Here is a 20,269-nt window from a genome sequence, read left to right as displayed (position 1 = left end):
GGTAAGAGTAAGTTGTAAGTGAATAATTAATGGCCAACAGAAAATAAAAAAAAACTTCAGGAACGCAGCTGCGTTGAGATACCTCTCTCGACAGACACGCGGAGTTCGTACTTACAGACTGCTTCACTATATCCGTCCAGTCCGGAGCAACTGCAAACTCGGGGTTCTCCTCCAGCCACCTGGGCAGGTCCTTCATGGGAGGCGCCATGGCCCCGCCCATCTGGGGAGAGGCACCGGAACACACTTTAAACACGTCAGTTCTACCCCGCCCCTCCTCCGCCTACACACGCACAGATACGTACACATGTCATATGTGTGTATTCTGGAAGAAATGCGATTTTGTAAAAAATAAAAGATGTTGGGATAATATACTTTTTTGGGGACGAGAAATCGCTGCGCTCACGGCCCCTCCCGCGTTTACCTTCTTCCCGTTTCGTTTATTGACAACAGGAACCCTTTCTTCTCCTGTCAAAGTGTTTATATCCAATTTATTAGGGTTTCGACATCTATGTCGTTTTTGTTTCGGTTTCTGAAACGAGGAAAACAGCACATCTGCATTCTTCTGCAAAAAAATAAAAAATACATATTTAGTAAAATTACACTTAATACCTACTCTTTCCTGTATAAATGACAGTCATATCATTTCCAATTACTATGGAAGTTTCAAGAACTGTTCTAACTACTAGAAACCACACTTTTCTTTGAAAGGGAAAAGTCCTATTTTTTCCCCTGTACACTAAGGAATGAAACAAACATGTAAGCTCAGAATCTGCTTCCACTTTTGTCTGTCCATAACCCTGCTCACAGTCTTCACTTCAAATGTTCAACTAAGTCGTGGTAATTTCAAAGGAAACGTTCTCTAGCACCCTTGCTAATTTGTACTCAGTGACTTGAATAAACACAGAGATGGTATCACAACCACGACACAAGACTGCGCGTGAGGAGAACCAACCGAGGCCGAAAAGGACCTTTGCTGGAGGGGCATCCTGAGTGGCAGGAACTCAACTCAGGCTGAACCCAATAACACGACACGTAAAACCCTACATTTAAGTTTAAAAAATGAAATCGCATAAGTATGGCATAAATAAAAGATTTGCCTTGCTAGCTAGCAAACAGTTTATGGACGAATCATCCGGAGATAATGTCTAATATGTTTAATCTAAGGCATAAGTGTTACGTGCTTAAAAAAAGAAGCTAATAAAGTCTTGGGCTGCCTGAGCTGTTCAAATCTCTGCAGGTAACAGCTTCACAGTATTCTGTGCTGGTCGGACCTGGGCTGGAGACCAATTAAAGTGCATTCATGAGTGTTAGCTCAGTAATGATACCACCTCAAAACCACGCCAGGCAAAGAATAACTGAAGAGATCATGTCTGTTTGGGGAGAGATGGAAAAAATAAGGAAATGCATAATAGGAATCTTTGAATAACTACAAGGCTGCCCTTCACACAGGACAGGCCTGAAGCTGGTTTCTCTAATGCAGAACATACAATGACAAAAACGGGGAAACTTTTGAGAGGGGAGACATGCAAGCAAGGCCGGGGGACCCGAGATTTCTATGTTGTATGGGAGAATGAAAAGGACTGTCCTAGCAGACTCCCCGCCGCTGTGAGCTCCGTAACACTTACTGGTACATAACTTGGCATATCAACAGTGTAAGCAGGATGCAGCTTCAGCCATTCGACTAAGTCCTTATTTTTAGGAGCCTCGTCCCCCACCAGCCTTGTCCCATCTTCGAGGTTTATAACAGGGATCCGTGTGTCGGGGTCCAACTGCCCAGGAGAAGGAATGTTTCTTGTCGGTGGGGTCTCTATATCTTCTTCAAAAGCTTTGGTCACCTCAGCATCCTCCTGCAGGAAGTTGAAAACAGTCTGAATTCTCACATGGAGAGAAAGATTCTGACAACGTTCTATCCCAACAAAATGCTATCTAAGCATAACGGATCTTTGATCAAAAAAGAGAAAAAAGTTACTTGAAACATTGTCAGTTTTGGAACAACTTTGAAATTAGAAGATGGAACTTTAAATATCATTCTTCACACTGTAGAATTAGTAATTAGGCAGAAAATTCACAGTTCATCAGCGCTCTGTGTTTGAGATCTTAAGCAAGCCACCAGGAATATACGACACGGGCAGCTCGGTCAGAGCTTGATGTGCACGAAAGGCAGCCTCGCAACCTCTCTTGGGGATCCACAGATAAACGTCATTAAAAATTTTTTAATTAAAGAACTGTTCCAAAAGCCAGCTTCACACGGAGCTCTCTGGCACCCTGTGAACAGAACGATTTTGTGGGTGGTCCAGCATTCTGTGTTAGGTTTGTGTGGCGGCACCGAGAGGATCGACTCTAACTGAAGTCCAGACTCCACCACCGCCCAGCGACTGGTCCTCAAACTCTGTTCTTTTAACCTCCAGACATCTTTTAGGTCAGCCCATTTCTCCATTCCAACTGCTCCAGTGTTGGCTCAGGCTGTCCTCGCTTCCCATCCACATTACTGCAATATTCCCAAATGGTCTCCCTGATCTAGTCCACCTCCTTCAGTCCGACCTTTACATTGCTATATCGGAGTCGTTTTTCTAGAACGTACACCTCCTAGTTCCAAACGCTATGTCACAGCTCTCTCCGATGTAGCCGCTTTCGATAACTGAATCCCCATCACCTTCACTACAAAATCCAGGTTCTTCAGCATGGCGATTAAGAATCCTCCATGACTTGCATCCCACTTTGTCTCCAAGCTCATCTCCATTGAACCTTGCTCTCCTACTCACAAATCCCCCAGCCGCTAACTCTGTTTACCAAGCACAACAGGCTCCCTCTGGCCTCAGGCCCTTTGCACTCCCTCCCTGCCCTCTCTTCTCAAATGACCGACTCTTACACAATCTTTAAAAGTTAACTGAAACATGACCATCTCTAGGGAAACTTCCTCATCTGTTTCTCCCCATGTCCACTGTTTGCCATTCCCACTATGAGACATTCTTTATCTGGAACACCGAGTTCTCTAGTGCAAACGCCTGTCAGGCCTTTATTCTTCTCATCCCAGGGCCTGGCACAGGGGCAGGGCCAGCTCCCGATGTTGCTCAACGCATGGCGGCTGCACCCTTATTTTTCATGGCAGCACAAAATGATCTCCAGCTTGAGTGCTGACACCAGACAAGATCTTAACATTTGTATTGTTCCACATAAGTACCACTGCAGTCCTTTACACCCCTTTGCCACTCAATTTATTTATAGATCAGTCAGCATTTCCCTTCTACTTCACGCATATGCACATAACCCTCTACAATACCAAATGAGGAATCCCCAAATTCCAACATCTGATGGTTAAAAAAAATTTTTTTAAATATATTCTCTATCTGGAGTTTTGAGCTGAGTTGCTAAATGTGACCTCAGAAACAGGAATATATCGATAAATTCTTAGGGATGGCTTAAAATATGTAAAATGAATAAAGTCAGCCTTCGGTTTAATATAGTTGTATTTATAACTACAATAGGAAAATAGCAATGGCAATGACTAGTAATTCCTGACGCTTGGTCCCCAAACAAGCATGTGCCGAGATTCAAATATTAAACACAACTGTAAATGAAGAGATGTGAACTGCAGAAATCTCCCAATTTGCTGATGTTTACAAAGGAAGAATTTTCGGTGAACAAAATCCATCGAAGTGTTAACATAGTGGTTTCAAGCAGGAAGGCTAATCGCTAGAGATGCAACTTTGGGGAGCACACGCCTAGAAATGGTATTTTAACTTAGAGAACGACCAGCCACAGCTGATCCATGACCGGGTATATTTTCACAAGATTCTAAAAGTCATCATATGCTCAACAAAAATGACCGTTGCTACAACTGGTGCATTGGTGATGAATTTTGAAAATTAACTGTAACCGCCTGGATGCGTCTGTTTTAATCAGATCCCACCGGGGACGAACGCCAGCAAATGCTATTTTATCATTCCTAGCCTTTAACTCAACCACGTCTTTTCCTACTCTTTTACTAAGCTTTCTCTAAGTTCAAGAAATAGAAAATGGGCAAATAATAACAGGGATGGAATGAGAAAAAACACATCAAAACAAACAACTGTCTTTCCTCAGTTTCAAACTTCAGCGTTTCTTGAACTATGTCCCGCCAGCGGAGGAGCTCGTCCTTGTCCCTAGACCCTCAGGCACAGGCAGAAGCCCCAGCGCCTCCACCCTGATCTGGGCTCACCCCGACCCACGCGCGCTGTCCAGCACAAATTAGCCCTTTAAAGGGGCTGCACGCAGTTGAGTTCTTAGGGGCAAAATCTCCATCAGTAGTTACAGGGCACGTTTTTAGGTGCCATGGTTGACATAGTTTAGGGAAGAGAATTTTGATTACACTGTACTTATTTCTTTTAAATTAGCCAAAAAAAAAAAAAGGCTAAAATCTATTGGCACGTACATTTCATTCAAACCTAAACTGGTACGGATCTTTATTCAGATGAGATTTTTAAAATATCTAGTTATAGAGATAGGAGAATTTGCCATCACTAACTTTATATATGAGTATAAATCTTAAAATCTAAAACTAAACCTTTATATTAATCTCATAAATGCCAGGCTCAAAAAAATCAGTATTTTTAACAACAGAAGCTTTTTCCACCTCAAGAGTTCAGAAGTAACAATTAAAGGCTCAGGAGGACGTGTTTCTGTTCGGGGCTAGTCTTCCGAGAGTAATCAATATATCAGGATCTTGGGAAGAATAAATCCTCCGGCTACATTTGGTTCAGGCCGAGTGATCTGTATCAATGCTCAACACAATTTTCCAGCTCAGAATCATGACTCTGCTCATTGTAATTCTATTTCTTTAGTGGAAGAAGCCAGCTTTAAGGCCATGTCACTGAAAGGAACATAGACCAGTGTCATCAACAGTACAGGGACCCTGGCCATCAACATGGGCCATCAAATGGAAGTGAGCTCCGGAACTTACTGCACTCAATGACGTCCGTTTGTGGCTCATGAAAAGCAGATCAAGGCCCTCCACGTTTTTCCTCCGTCCCCGCCTCCTCTTCATGGGAGGCTCTCCATCCACTAGGGAGCCATTAAGCAGATGTCTCGTGGGTGTGCGTGACAGACCTGCCTGGAGCAGTTCCATTTGAGTCTTAAAGGCATCAGACACTGGTGTCGAGACACTAGGCAAGATAAACTTTGAAGTAAGAGATGAAAAATTTGAGGTAGAGCTTGTCGCCTCTCTCGAGGCCTTTGATAAATCTACGACTTTTTCTTGTCCGTTTTCTGAGACCACCTGGGACTCCCGGAGCTGGGCGACCATCTCCATGAGGTTCCTCCGCTTAGCAGCTCTTTCGGCCTCGATTTCAATTTTTCTCCTCCTCCTTCTCCGCTGGCGAGGGACGGAGAGGTTAAGGGCATCTTCCTATTGAAAAATCCCAACAAAACAATGAGCCTGAATGCATCGGCCACGTGGGTTGGCTTTCAGATGCAAAGACAAGAAGCTTAGGGCACTGAACATTCATGACATTGAAAAGGGCTGAGGACACAGCAGCCGTATTTCTCAGCAAGACCAGGGAAACACGAAATCTGGAGAACTTTAAACTGCGCAAACAAAGCGCTCGTGCCTACCTTCGACAACTGAGGGGAGCTGGTGAGGTCCTCGCTCGCACTGATGCCCGCTTGACCGACCATGGACAGCTCAGCGAAGCTCCTCTTCTGCAGGGGACTGTCCGCGGCCGGCGGCGTGTACCCAGGGATGAGGCCCTGGAAATCAAACATCTGGCGCCTGTTTACTGGCCATTTGCCTTTCAACACTGCTTCACAGATGTTGTCTAATCGGTTTATCATTACTCGATCCTAGAGGGAGAAGAAAAGTCACATGAAACTGTAACAAAGACCGGGTGAAAATGACTAGATAAATATTTCCACTGAGATACTAAAGAGCACAAAAGGTTTAAAAGTCATTGGTGGGCAAAAAGTAAAGGAAACAAGCATCCACCCAAAGTGCTTTGTCATGGTGGAGGGTCCTAAGGTAGCCCCAATACAGAAAACCTAATGTTCTTCAATTATGAACACTGAACCACACAAATCAGGAAACATTACGCTACCGGCACCTCTAAAATGTCCCCATGTTTTAAAAGTAGCTTTTAGTCAAGCTGAAGAATTGTCGGTGAATGTCGGCAGATAACAAGATAACAATGGAACCCTGCATTAGCTTCTCGACGCTCCGGTGCTTCAGATCCACCGGCGGGACCCCAGTCTGTCCCAGGAAGTGGGACATCATTAGCGTCACTATTAATAAAGTTCAGCATTATGAAATGGGCACCAACCTAGGAACACCTAATGAATGTCAATTTGCATCCCCCACCTATTATCACTTCAAATTTCACTGAAGCGTGTACATTAAAAATTTCTAATTACAGCTCTTAGACCCAGTTCCCATAGATTAAAAGTGCCTGCTACTACAGACCTGACCGATCTGGGGAACTCTTTTCTACGCCCGATGAGGGAGGGTAGCACAACGGGGAAAGTCAGAGGGTACGCAGAGGGAAAGACATCTTCGCTACTGCACTCTTCGGTTAAAAATTTCATATTGTTTCTTAAGCAGCTCACACTATGGAAGGCCAGACTGGGGATGAGTCAATTGAAGTAGTTTTTATGTTGCTTATTTTAAACCAGATAGCCCTGCTATGGTGATTAGGATGATTATTTCCCTGCCCTGAAACAGACCCAAATTACACAGGGATATAATTATAAAATTATGCTAGTTAGCCGAAAAAGTAATTTCCAGTTTGCTTTTGGTTAAAGAGAACTACATTTGGAATTACCGCATAGTACTGGACCAAATGGATCAACAGCCCGCCCTCTCCCGAGCGAAGACGACTAGGCTTCCCAATACAGAAGTTGCCTTGAATCCGAAAGTTCTACTTGAGATTAAGAAAAATTAAAACATACAGTTTTATAGGTCCACACATTTCTCCTTGTGCATCGTTAGCAGGATTGTAGATGGTGCGATGAAGGTGCCTCAGAAAACCAAAGAACTACCGCGTGACCCGGCAATGCCATTTCTGATTGTATGTCCAAAAGAACTGAAGCACGATCGCAGAGAGATGTCAGTGCACTCAGGCTCACAGTGGCACAATAGTAAGCCAGGAGGTGCAAGGAACACAAAAGTCCCAACGATGGATGAATGGATAAAGAAAATGTGGTCTATACACACAATGGAATATTATTTGGCCCAAAAAAGGAAAGAAGTTCTGTCACATGCTATGACCTGGATAAACCTTGAGAACATTACGGTAAGCGAAATAAGCCAGTCAGAAAAGGACAACTATTGTATGATTCCACTTACGGTAGTCAAATTTGCAGGACAAAAAGTAGAACAGGGGTTGCCAGGAATGTGTGCTTTGGGGGAAGGGGAGGCGCGTCAAAAAGAGGTTGTTTAATGGGTGGAAAGTTTCAGTTGTGCAAGATACAAAGGTCTGGACATCTGTTTCACAACGATATGAACATAGGGAAGACGACTAATCTATACCCTTGAAATTGGTTAAGATCATAAAGTTCATGATATGTGTTTTTTACCACGATAAAATAATTTTTTTTAAAGTCCACACATTTTATTTTGTCAAAGGGTATGTCTGTTGAAACAATAATTCATAGACCATAGTGGACAACATGATCATTAACCTAAAAATCCTCCTCAAGGAGCCAAAGATCCATATAAACAGTTCTATTTCTTATTATTTTTCCTTCATGTCACGTTTCCTATCTTATTACAAAAGTGCTCTACAGACATTTTTCTTTGGGATTTTCCAGATCACTCTTTGAAACATGAGAAAAATCTACCGTCTTCATACACTGCGTCCAAGTTTACCCTCCACCCCCACTCTTTTTTGGTCAACAAAACAACATAAAATCCACGGACCTTGGGCCAAAATGAGAAGGCAAATGTTCTCTCGTGAAGAAGCTGAGCTACCGATGGGTCTCCATCCTCCATGTAGAATCCATCTCGGGTTTCGTCCCTCGCAGTGCTCATGGAAGCATTGCTTTCTTCATCAAAATTCTTCCCTCTAGAGACAGCTCCTGCTGAGAAATGAGTTAATGTGCATTAGTCACAACCAGAACATCACTGAAAAAGAAGTTTAGAAAGGGCATGATGAAAAATGTGAATACCAACGCTCCATTCTACTGAGTACCCACGATATAGCTACAATGGTCTTAGGCACTTTGTAAACCTTGTCGTTTAAAGCTTGTGACGGCTCTTTCATGGAGATGGTTATTCCCATTTTATAGATGAAGGAGCAGAGGCTTAGGAAGGTTATGTCACTGGACATCTGACACTGTGCAGGGAAATCTCGGAGGAGGCTGAATGACAACCAAGTCTCTGACTCAAGAGCCCAAGTCCCTCCACGTAGGAAAAACGGCTGGCTAAGCTCAAAGTTCCAGCTCCAGCAGAAGAGCTGGACGATACGCCTTATTTTTACTTGTGTCTGGTACAGCACAAGTGACTTTCCCTGTGACTTAGGGAAACACTGGTTATTTTTAATGTCCTACCCTTCACTTTTTTATTAAAACGAAATAAATTAAGCAACTGCTTAAAATAATTACCAGTAAATACTCAGTAGATGACACTTCTCCCCCACATTTAATTGTCCAAATAAAAATCGCCTGTCATTTTTAAGACACTGCAACTATAAAGTTAACCCGTATCCTTAACCCAGAAATTGCTGTGTCCGTAAAACTCTTCTGAGAGTTTAACTTGTTGGAAATATGTTTCCATGCCACATCAGAGCAGAACAAACGTCTAAGCACAACCCGACAGCATCCCTTCACGGGAGAAAATGTACACTAATTACCCCTGAAAAACACAGAGAGAGCCCTTGTCACGTGACATGCTGCAACTGCAGAGTGGCAGGAGAGGGGCCCGCGTGGCCAGGCAGTACCTTCGGGCTGGGAAGATTCTTCGGACTTATCGTCGTCCTCCAGCTTCTCCTCCTCGTCCTCTTCAGAACCTTTTTCTGACACAGACTTGGGCCCCGTGTCCGCACTGACCTCCGCGGCTTTCAGTTCGTTCTTCACGGGGCCGGCCTCAGCCTCGCGGTCCTGCTTCCTGTCCTTTTCCCCGCCGGCGGTTTCTTCTTCCTCCTCTTTCCCCTCAGGTTTGTCGTGGGCAGCTGCGTTTTCAGACTCCTCCACTTTGCCTTCCGTTTGTCCCGTCCCCTTCTCATCCTGAACGTGAGCGGATGAGATGACGGCAGGAACCTGGCCAAATCCGACCGCCAGTGGGTTCAGGGATGATATAGCGCCTGCCCCTCTGTTCTGCGCAAAGTTTTTGTGCGCGTCCAGGAAGGAGAGCTCGGGGTCGTTGAGGATGTGATAGTCCGTCCGGCTGACCCCGTGTTTCGCGGCGCCCACCAGCAGGTCGCGGTCGTGCCTTCCGCACTCCCACCACTCAGGCAGGTCCAGGCTCGGCTGGCAGAGCTTCAGCCTGTCCGCCAGCTGCGGGTGGTGAAGAACCTGCTCTCGTATTCTCCGGAGCAGCTCGATGCGGTACAGGGTTCTCGAGGCTCGCTCTTCCGTAATCGGCTCGATCATGGAGAGGTCGGGCGGTTCTGAAAACATGAGAACAATCGTATTTGCTTGGGAAAAACCAAAGGAGGCTTTCAAATGATTCACTTTCTTAGTTTTCACTTGACTGGCCTTTCGGTATAGAACTTTTGTGACTGGCTGGACCTACCATCATCTGGCTTGGCGGGCATTCGACACACGCGCCTACACATGGCCACAAAACAACTGAAGTATTTCTCCAAACTCTCATCGGACTTTTTGTCCAGTCTGGCAAAGGCTCGAAACTGGTTCCAATCAAACTGCTGTTTCATAGGGTCGAAAATAACCCCGAACGTGGATACCACACGGTAAAAATCAGCCTCTTCTCTTCTTGTCCACCTATTAGAAAGAAGACATTGACTTGAACCGTACTTGAGTAAAGAGGCTTAAAGTTTATTTGTCCTAAACTTAATACACGGTACTTATTTTGGGGGTGGAGAGACAGGCTGTTTGGACGGTCCTTATCTTGAGTGTGACCCCTGCCTCCTGCAGGCCTAAAAGAGCAGAGAGGAGAGGATCGTACCAGGGGTTGAGTAAAACCCTGAAAAAACTCACTTTTGCCGTTTCTCGGATATTATAGCTTCCCTTTCCGCCTCTAGCGCTCTCACTTCCTCCCGAGGCCGCCGCCTCCGCCGGTCAGTCTTCATCAGAGCCTCCTGCCTCATTTGTTGCCTTTTGTAGCTGCGCTGATAGGCAGTAATGAGCCGGCGCAGACGGGTGGTCAGGGTTGAGGTGTTAGGCCAGTAAAGTTGGCCTAACTCAGCATTACTCTCACTGTGCTTGCCTGGGGAAGTGGAAAAATATTTTTGAAATGTGTAGCTGTAATCTTGCAATACACAGGATTTTCCATCAAAACAAGATGACTCATTAACATTCAAATGACAGTGTGAGAAAGGGCATCATGGTGCCCTCATTTTTAAAATATAAATAAGGAATAATAGTATGAAATTTATAAACTACGTCTTTCTTAACTCCTTAAGGGAAAAAAACAAGTCGACATCAATCTTACATAAAGAAACATACTTTACACCATAAACTACATTGTAAGCTTCCTCTCTTGTAATATAATAATCTTGCATAAAAAAAAAAAGATCACATAATTGTTAGCTAACGGTTTTACATTAGGCAAAAGGTCAGTATTTTTTATAGAATTGGCAATCATTCAGATATTTGGCAAATGCCCAATCCCTAAGAGATATATTTCTAAAGATGCTTAAGTTTTCACTAACTGGTATAAACCAAATGCATAAATTTTAATCCAAAAAATCATTAAAAAAAACAACAATAAAGAAGAATTAAAATTATTCACAGAAGAGTTGAGTCACTGTAGATGAAAACACACTGAGAGGCACTGTCACAGAGCAGCTGAGGTCCCTGACACGTGACGCCTGCACAGCGCGTCTGCTCTGCTCTGCGAGCTTTTACGGAGCCATACCTGTGGTGCGCATGTCCATGGATTCGTCCTTATCTTCTGGAGGAGAATTTGCAAATTCCTTGAAAACAAAGCAAGAAACAGTACTATATTAATTTAGAGCTTCATGTTGCTCTATCTTTTAAAGACTAGGCCATTATTTATAAAGTTTAACAAGTCTTATATGGGTATATAACATTTTACTGGTGCTCTAAAAGTCAATATATTCAAGTTCTTACATCTATTTCATCCTTGAATGGTGTTCTGGTTGGTTTATATTCTGGGTCTTCATCTTCTCTATCAAATTCTCCCCTATAGAAAATATTTAAAATGTTTAAATCACACTGATAAGCAAGCGAGTAAAGGGGTCTTGGGGAAGAGTAACAATCTGCCTAATGCAACTTTTAATTCTGGGTTCGACGTCAAAAGCCTCTCTCTCTCTCTCTCTCTCTGTGTTTAAAAGCGCAGCAGCAGCGGGAGGGGAGCTGTGGGAGGAAGGGGGCTCTCGTCGTTTGGAAAAGACAGATGAGTTTCAGATCATCCAGATAACACACCACGTTTAAATCATCGTTACGATATACCAACGGACTGCACGGGAAAACGTCGCGAAGTTCAAATCAGGCGCAACACAGAGCGCAGCGCAGTGTAAGAACTGGACGCCGCCAATCGATGTGACGCTGACATGAAGTTTATTAAAATTTTAGAATGTCCTTCTTACCCATCACCGCCATCTGCTAGCATGTCTGTTCCTCTTTGCTCGGCAGCTATGGCCTTGGCATCGGGCATACCGACTCGTTCCAGGAAGCACAGTGCGGGGTCAGCTCGCATGGAATTGTACTTCTCGTAGCCTGTGCCAGCCCCAGCAGCCCACAGAAGACACACACAGAAACAGAGAGAGGCCCGTCACTGACACACTCACATGCTACCACGACACAAGAACTCTATTTATTTCTCAATCGAGATTTCCATTTATGTTGTATTTAAAAGAACCTGATTTTAGTAGAGCATTCTACGGAACCCTAAATTCCAGGGCAGATTTTGGGGGCCAATTTACATTTCAGGGATGTTATCGGAATGATCGCAACTCCTAACACAGCTTCTGAATAACTGCAAGATGACAAGGAAGATTTTTGACCTTATTTTCCCCAAGATCTAATTTTGCTTGACATTTAAAAGGCTTTGTAATGTCCCTGCCTGACCCCTGCAGTGGCTCTCCGAGTCCACCCCATTCTCCTGGTGAACAGCTCCAGTCCTGCAGGAACTTGCACCACCGGCTGAAAAACCCCTGTCTTCGTAAGGCCAGCGAACCTGTCTTATTAGGTTTAGGATGATGCATGTCAGTAAGATGACACCGTTCCCTCTATGGTTTTCAAACTGCAATTTGCTTTTTGACTGCCCGAGCTGACTAGATGGGAAATGGCAGATCCCAACAGTGCACTGCGGGAAAATGATTTTTAGGCCGAGCTCACAAAACGCGGCGGCAGTACATAGGCAGAACAGCACAATTCAATTAGGATGTGTACTACAACACACCGCTCCTAACTGCTGTAGAGCCGCAAGCCAAACTGTAATCATGAAAGGTTTTATAAGCCATCATTCTCCCCTTTAGTCAGGCTGGGCTGCTGAGAATACCTCTGCGACCCCCAGAGAATTGGGATTATAATCAGGAATCGCTCACTGTATATATCATGCCAGTTCTGCATCCCCAGCCTTTCAAAGTTAACAAGGCTGCATCCCACTCAGGGGAGCCGAGAGTTCTCAGCACTGACATTTGTGAAATATTGCTTGGAACAAAGCCCAGGAGGCACTTGTACAGATTAATAGCAGAGGTTAAGCCCACCGTCCACTTTGACACGGGTTGGCAGAGCCGGCAAGGGGAGCCGTGCTGGAGGCAAAGTTTAGGGAGAGCTATAGGACAATTTGGCTATTATTAAAACAAATATGGTTTTGGTTTTATTTACAGCCAAGAAAGAAATGTTTTCTTCTCAAATACTCAACAAACATTCAAAAACAGCATCTGATATTTACAGTTCATATTAGATTTTTAGTGCAGGAAAATGGTAAACGCCAAGAGTCCTTTGGAACTATCCTCATTAATATTATGACTTTGGAAAAGAGTATGCAAAGAGCTCTAAATAAAGACAAAGCCACATGGTCAAGATGTGGTCCAACAGAAACGTCACTCACCGTGTTTGAACACTCCAATCAGGAGAGACTTATCTGCTTCCTTATCCCACCAATCTGTAGGGACCTCAGCATGGAGAGGTTCAGGTATCCACACGTCTGCCTCACTATAAAGACAACCGTTTGCGTAATACTTAAAACAAATACCAGTATTAAAAAGAATTCCACATAATGAAGATAATACATACACTCCCATGCCCTCTTCCCACAATAAGCACCTGAGCATCGTGGAGCGGAATGAGCAAAGGTTAAAAGAAAGGGCAGAAGTCAGTCACTTTCCACCATGACCAGAAATGAACTTCATCACCCAGTGTCCCATTTTAAAGGTCATCTCAAAACACTAGTGATTTAGTTCACACCTCTTTGTATGTACACTCATACATACAAACAAGTTTTTCCCGATTCGCATCACATCCCTAAGCTCACAGGACAAGCACTGCATTCAAGATGCCAAAAAAAAAAAAAAAAGAGAGAGAGATGTGCTACTAATAGTTTATGAAGGTTTTGAAACATAATCCACGATGTTCTCTGACCACCCGGGTTATCACAGGGAGGTAGAGAATCAACGTGCGCTTGCACTAACCTTGAGTCGGCACCCTCTAAGATCTTATCAGCCTGGTCTCCTATAACTTCTTGTCTTAGGTAGTACAGCATGCGGACACGCAGCAGGACCCTGGAGAGGAAGACGGAGGGGGGAAAAGTTCTTAACTTCAGGACTGTTTGCCAACAGTGGCTTTTGGCAGCTGCTGCTGTTCATCCATCATCCTGCCAAGGCTGATTAGCCATGCTGTATGGTAGGCTTGAAGCGTGACAGATGGTGGCACATAATCACCTCTGTGTGGTGCTTTCTGCTGGCTTCCAACAGGCCTGCCTGGCAACCGCTCACACTGCACAGAGAGGGACCGAGCTCAGCCCAGCCCAGGCGCACTTCATTTAGTTCTACCTAGTGCAGCTTGTGAAGTTTAGACACGTACCCTACCATTGCCTCTGAAGTATTGAAGCAAGTTTGTAAACAACTGAGCAGATGGCTTTCAGTAACTGTTCTGCTTCATTATCTCATAAAATTTCCTCAGCTGCTGCCTTAATACCATTTTTGGAAGCACATCAGAAGTTGTAGGAATAAACGCGATATAAAATCTGGTTTTACTACCTTACAATAAACCCTCAATATGGAATGTCAGGTTTTTCAGATTATACAACTTTGCTTCCGAGAAAGGAAGATGGCGATGGGGGTGGGCAGGGGTGGGCCGGGGTGGGCCGGGGTGGGCCCTCGCTCTTCTCCCTTAAGGAATATTAATTAAACATTTTTTATTCCTTGTAGTTTACATTACCCGGAAGCCTAAGTTGTAGCTTAAAAAATAATAATAAAACATTACAAAGGAGATTAAAATATGTCAAATTCATTGAAGTTCTTAGTCATTTTCAAGGAATCGGTGTTTAAAAACCCTTGGAATTCTAGGAACCAGATTTTTAATCTCACTTGGACTTCCTCGATGGCCTCAAACATAACTCTTTCAATAAAGCCCACCAGGTAAATCCCAAAGGCCTATGTGTGCTCAAGTCTCCTGCCGGACAGCCCTGGGTGCTGCCTCCTCGGCCGTGAGTAAATGATGATACCAAGTACTGCTTCCCCAGCTGAGCAGTGTGGTACACACTTCTCAACCAACATGTCGCAGTTACTACACCAGCTCACTGCCGCTTCACAATGACCCTATGATGAAGTGGGGGAAAAGTTACCGTTCCCATTTTACAAAAGCGAAAATCAAAGCTAATAGAAACAAGTGGCATAGCCAAGGTCACAGTCACCTTGAGCGTGGACCACTCAGAATTAGGCCTCTGACTTCATTCACCACTTCACACTGCCTCTCAGGATGTGGTAACTGGCCTTGAAAATATCAAGTGACAAGTAGGGACAGCTTCACCAAAACAGACTGCTCCTGATCACGCATGAGTAGGTACCCCACGACACTCCTCCCTCTCCACCAGGATCTTCTCCTGGCCAGTGTTGGCTCTAGAAAGGCAAAGTGCGAGGCTGCAAACATCTGAATACATTCCAAGCTAAGCACTCATTCTGGATAACTCATTTTTTTTTTTTAAGATTTCTTTCTCTTGATAAGATGAAAAATTGACTGGGCCACCGAACCGGCAAAAGGAAAAGTGACAACATGGGTCTCTGTGGCTGGCACATTTTGTCTTCTCTGGTTAGAGAAGAGCTTTCAGGCCCATTCTGAGAACTTGCAGAGGAAACACCCTCCCAGCCCGGGCTGGATTCTCTTATTCACCACGACTCAGTGCAGTGGCAGGGATCCTAATGGTTTCTCTTTCATTTGGTGGGAGGTAAAGTTTATTAGTGTAGGAGGAATTTTAGTCACATGGAGACGTTTATGAACTAACTGTTAATGTCATCTTTTTTCTAGAGGAAAAAGTTCAAACCAACACGACTGGCAAGCTCAGTGCCCCTATGGGAAGACACGGTAGGTACCGGCAGGGTATCGAGGTGGACGGGAGGTGGGCTGTGACCCGAAGGAATCTGCACCTGTGAAGTCAGACGGGACAGGATGGGTCCCCAGACCTCGTTCACCTCTCATTGGCTATCCCACTAGTGACCGTTTACTGGTCCGGCACCCAGTCTAGGCCGCACATGGCACTACACTGTCCTGTCCGCTTCGCCTCCTTTACAGTTCCTCCGTCTTTGCCTTTGTCTCTTGAAACTTCTGAAGAGCACTAACCGGCCAGCTGTTTTCTAGGAAGTCCTCAGTTTGGGTCTTATTTTCTCTCTTACCACTTAGCACACCTCCTCACTTCCGATCCTGAGGAATCTCAGGGAGTGAGACACTAGGAAGAACTGGACCGCTTGCCTGTCCCAGACAGGAGGTGGAGAGCACCGCCAGTTCTTCTGAGACCAAGGAGGCAGGTGAGAAGAAGGCCAGTTACATCTCGCACACCAAGTATGGAGGGTGCTCTACGAAAGTCTGTCACTGACGTTACAATAGAAAATTAAAAACCACCACCACCACACTGGGATCCGGGAACCAGAGCCACTGCTCCCACACTCAACCACTTCACTTAGGGTTTGCTCGGAATCCAGAACTCAGAAGGCTACTGACCCCAAGTTCACACAGACCGCAAGGAAACAGAAGTCTTCTAACAGCTGTAATTGGGGCAGGATTTCAGGGAGAACTATTCTGCTTCAGCAGTAACGACGAAACCGTTTCTGAGGCACCAACATAGTCTGAGGTAATCGTTTTGAAGACTCAAGAAGGAAAATACTTGTTTGTCAAAATCTAAAGAGAGCAGTCAAAGGTAGGCCCTGAAAGTGCCTTTGTATTTAAAAGGAATGAGAATCATTAGTCGGCAGGGCCAGGGGCAGCGGGTGTTCTCCAGGAGTTACCTTCCAGGAGGAGAGACAGCCCGGAGGAGGAGGCAGGTTTCGGAGGTGGATGGGGAAGAGCCAAGGCACCCCCCTGGTCTGGTTGGGGTCCCCAGCCCGGCCCTGTCCCTTAACTAGCTGAGGGACCTTAAGCACCGAGTCTCAGTTTCCTTGTCAGGTATATGGGGATGAAACAGTGCTATCCATGTGAGACAGCTCAGATGTAACCCACATGAAGCTCTCGGCATGGTGCAGTGTTATATGCTCAGACGCTGGTTGCTACTTTTAAAAAGCGAGATACACATATATTTATTTATATCCTGCCTCATCCAAGTGAAATCTTGTTGCTGAGCTCTACTTGACTGCCATGGAAAGCGAGTCTTGAAGGGGTTAGGAAACTTGCCCACGGCCGCACAGAGCTCGGAAGCGGGAGCGTGGCTCAGCGGCGGAGCGAGCTACTGGTGCTGAATAACGCACGCTCAGAGCAGGAGAGGAGTCAACACGTGCGCGTGTTCGTTTAAGATGGAGACAGTGAACACAGCTCTAAGCGATGAAAGAAACTTAGATTCAATATTCTTCAATTATATATAATCCAGTTCTGGAAATAAAGGTAAGGAATATGATTCTAAGCTCATAGGTAAGAGAAATAAAGGTAAGGAATATGATTCTAAGCTCATAGGTAAGAGAAAAAGGACCCAGCAACTGAGGTATTATTGAGCTAACAATAACATGTAAATTTCCCAGTCCCTCCGCTGAAAACAGTCAGTTGAAAGTAGGATCATATAAAGCGAACCACGATTCCCTGACACGTACCAGTTAGAACTTAGTTACCCACAATATCATAGCAGCAGTATCCACAATAGTCAAAAGGTGTCCATCAACCCAAAGGCCTCTTGACAGGTGAACGGACAAACCAAATGGGGTCTGTCCACATAATGGAATGTTACTAAGCCATAAAAAGAAATGAAATTCTGGTACAAGCTACAGCATGGCTCAACCTGAAATAAGGTAGACACAGAAAAACAAATGCTGTGCGATTCCACTTACGAGGCACCTAGACCAGGCCCATTTATGAGACAGAATGTAGAACGGTAGTTGCCAGGGGCCTGGGGATGAGGCACAGGGTTGGGGGGAAGCATGTTACTGTTTAGTGATACAGAGTTTATATTTGGGTCAATGAAAAGGTTTTAGGCATAGATAGTAGTGATGGGTACATAGCATTTTGAATGTAATTAATGTCAATGAATTGTACACTTACCAGTGGTTAAAATAGTAAAATTAAAAAACTGTGTTATGTATCTTTATCACAATTGTAAAAATCAGTCATCTGAAGGAATGCTGTCATGTGACTCGGTATGATTCAAGAAAAACAGTAAGGCTGTGCAAAGATAGCAACCTCAGCTTAACGGTCTTAATTTTGTGTGTGTGTGTGCGCGTGCGTGTGTGTGGGGTGTGTGTGCGTCTGTGTGCGCGCGCGTGTGTGTGTGTTTAAGGACAGAGTGAGCTCTCCACAACCAGCCCTTGAAACCCTACTTGTTGCAGTGGTGCTTCAGGTGCTTCTTGTAGCTGTCCTCCTGGAACAGAGCGTCCGGGTTGCAGCCGGCCAGCCAGTCAGCGTCCTGCACCACTGGGTGGGCGCTCTGGGCTTTCACCTTCTTCCCCTTCCTTCCCCTCGGCACTGGGGCTGACAAACCTAGAATCATAATAATCACAGTAATCACAATCATCGAAGCAGCTTTTTACAACCCCAATTACAGTGTCAGAATCAGATATTTCGACAGACAAGACAAGGAAATACGGGGTCCAGGTTGCACCACAAGGGTACCCGGCAGGTGTCTGTAACCCCGCAGCACAAAGAGCACGAAGCAGACCTACCGGAATGATTGACCAAGGCGCGCGTCTGGCCGTCAGCCGTGGGCGTGATGAGGTCCCAGATGAAGCTTTTGATGTTCTCATCCCCCTTGTAATGGTTGAGACAGTACACGAGGATGGTTCTGCAGATGGTTTCCACGTCTTGCTCGGTGAGCTGACGTTTGTAGCGTCCGTGGGAAAGGATGTCTGTCCACCGTCCCCAACTGCAAAGCAAATGTCCAGCATGCAGATGGTGCCTCACTTTCGATCTGGGCCTAGGCTTTCAGTCAGCTCGCAGAGTTACGAAATCCTGGGTCAAAACTAGTAATTTTACATCAGGTGACGGGAATGCAACCCCAGGGTCGAGAGTTAAAAGCACCCATTCCGCGGATGTTGCCACGGAAGCAACACCCACAGGGCTGACATGGGCTTTCTCGGTCAGATTCGGGCAGTGGCAGTGACTTTTAGGACATGAAAGTAAGCGGGATCTGGGCACGTTACATCGTGCTTCACTCCGACGTGGCTTGTATGCTTCGATGGTGACCAAGCGTCTGAGATGCATGGTGCACGAGGTGGGTGCGAGTGACTTCTCCCAGGTCAAGGATGCGGTGCTCAGGAGGGTGGCCGCACTGACCCACCCCAAAGGGATGCCACAGTAATTAATGAAAGACTGTGAACATGGTCAAGTTTCCTTTTGAAACAGGGAGTGCTAATTCCAAATACAAGAGACAGCACTCAGGAAAAACGTTCGGCCAAGCGTCAGGGCCTCGCGTGAAAGGGGCAGGAGAAAGGACTGTGGACAGAAGTGCACAGAGGGCACAGAGGGCACAGAGGGCACACCGCCGAACCCGAACTGTCTAGCTAGGGCTGCAGTCCCACGCTACACGCAGTGCTGTGCCCTTGCACCTGGGCACTGTGCTCCTCATGGATGCTGTCTGAGCTGCGTCTTCCCCACGCTATGGCTGACTAGGCCCCCAGGGTGGTACTCAGGATAGGAACGAGCCACTCCACTGCCTTCTTCTTGACCTCCACTGAGAGCCGTGCACAGCGGGGAGCCTCAGCAGGGGGGAGCACAGTGCTGGCCCAACAGGCTCTGCTTTTCACCCCAGCCTGGTCCCTTCTGGCTATTACGAGCTTCTCTGTTCCTCAGATCGAAGGCTGGCCCTTGCCTCTAGGCCTTTGGACACACTGCTCTCTCTGCTGGAAACTCTCTCCTCCTCCCTGCCTGATGCTCAGCACTCCCTCTCACCCTGGCTAATACATGACACCCACCGAGTCACCGACTATACACGGCACCTTATATGGAATTCCTTCTTTTATTTCCCAAGCCCTGGAAGTCAGGAGAGAACACCTGAGTTGGGTCTTAAAGGAGAGGAGACGTCTGAACAGAGCATCCCTGTCGAGGCACCATCGCAGCTTACCGCATGCCTACTTGTTCACCTGCTTGCCTTGAGACGGCGCTGCGACGATTCTGCTCATGAGGTCCCTGGTGTCTGAGAGTAGTATCCTAGCACAGTGCCGAGTGCAAGTAGGTGTTCGATATACAGTGATGCCTACGGGAGGCGGCCAAGGCTGTACTAACAGACCGTATGCTCCAGACATACTTCTGAGCTTCAAGAGTTATCAAGATGTCGCATTTCTAAAATTACCAGCAAAATTCCCAACTCTGAGCATGAGGCTGAAACATGGAAGCAAAGTGCACGGAGGAAAGGGCTCACGCGGGAAGTCTCTCTGCCATGTGAGAACAAACAGGAAAAGATGCTCGGCCGGCAGATAATTAGTGGGAGGGACACGGCTACTGAGACATAGGATGGACCTTAGCTCAACTTCATTTACTCCATAAATAGACTGATTCAGCGCTCATCATGTGTCTGCTGGCACTGCAC

General features: G+C 45.7%; 1 protein-coding gene across 4 annotated transcripts in view; it reads right to left on the bottom strand.

The window, feature by feature from the left end:
- Nucleotides 1–20,269, bottom strand: part of CHD7 (chromodomain helicase DNA binding protein 7) — a 125,085-nt gene that overhangs the window by 3,058 nt on the left and 101,758 nt on the right. For 3 of the 4 annotated variants that reach the window (XM_011359192.2, XM_011359194.2, XM_023530066.1), the window contains 16 exons: nucleotides 18,408–18,607; nucleotides 18,066–18,225; nucleotides 13,746–13,835; nucleotides 13,166–13,269; nucleotides 11,697–11,826; nucleotides 11,218–11,290; nucleotides 11,003–11,060; nucleotides 10,123–10,351; nucleotides 9,698–9,906; nucleotides 8,904–9,572; nucleotides 7,886–8,046; nucleotides 5,590–5,817; nucleotides 4,940–5,383; nucleotides 1,626–1,847; nucleotides 422–562; nucleotides 116–220 (listed from right to left, as the gene is read on the bottom strand). In XM_011359192.2, coding sequence (XP_011357494.1) covers nucleotides 116–220; nucleotides 422–562; nucleotides 1,626–1,847; nucleotides 4,940–5,383; nucleotides 5,590–5,817; nucleotides 7,886–8,046; nucleotides 8,904–9,572; nucleotides 9,698–9,906; nucleotides 10,123–10,351; nucleotides 11,003–11,060; nucleotides 11,218–11,290; nucleotides 11,697–11,826; nucleotides 13,166–13,269; nucleotides 13,746–13,835; nucleotides 18,066–18,225; nucleotides 18,408–18,607 — 3,223 coding nt within the window. The remainder of the gene's footprint in view (nucleotides 1–115; nucleotides 221–421; nucleotides 563–1,625; nucleotides 1,848–4,939; nucleotides 5,384–5,589; nucleotides 5,818–7,885; nucleotides 8,047–8,903; nucleotides 9,573–9,697; nucleotides 9,907–10,122; nucleotides 10,352–11,002; nucleotides 11,061–11,217; nucleotides 11,291–11,696; nucleotides 11,827–13,165; nucleotides 13,270–13,745; nucleotides 13,836–18,065; nucleotides 18,226–18,407; nucleotides 18,608–20,269) is intronic. The other variant, XM_011359193.2, reaches the window with a different exon arrangement.

The sequence above is a fragment of the Pteropus vampyrus genome, unplaced genomic scaffold (genome assembly GCF_000151845.1).
Source record: "Pteropus vampyrus isolate Shadow unplaced genomic scaffold, Pvam_2.0 Scaffold45, whole genome shotgun sequence".
Taxonomy (NCBI): Eukaryota; Metazoa; Chordata; class Mammalia; order Chiroptera; family Pteropodidae; genus Pteropus; species Pteropus vampyrus.
This window is presented reverse-complemented; position numbering and strand designations above follow the sequence as displayed.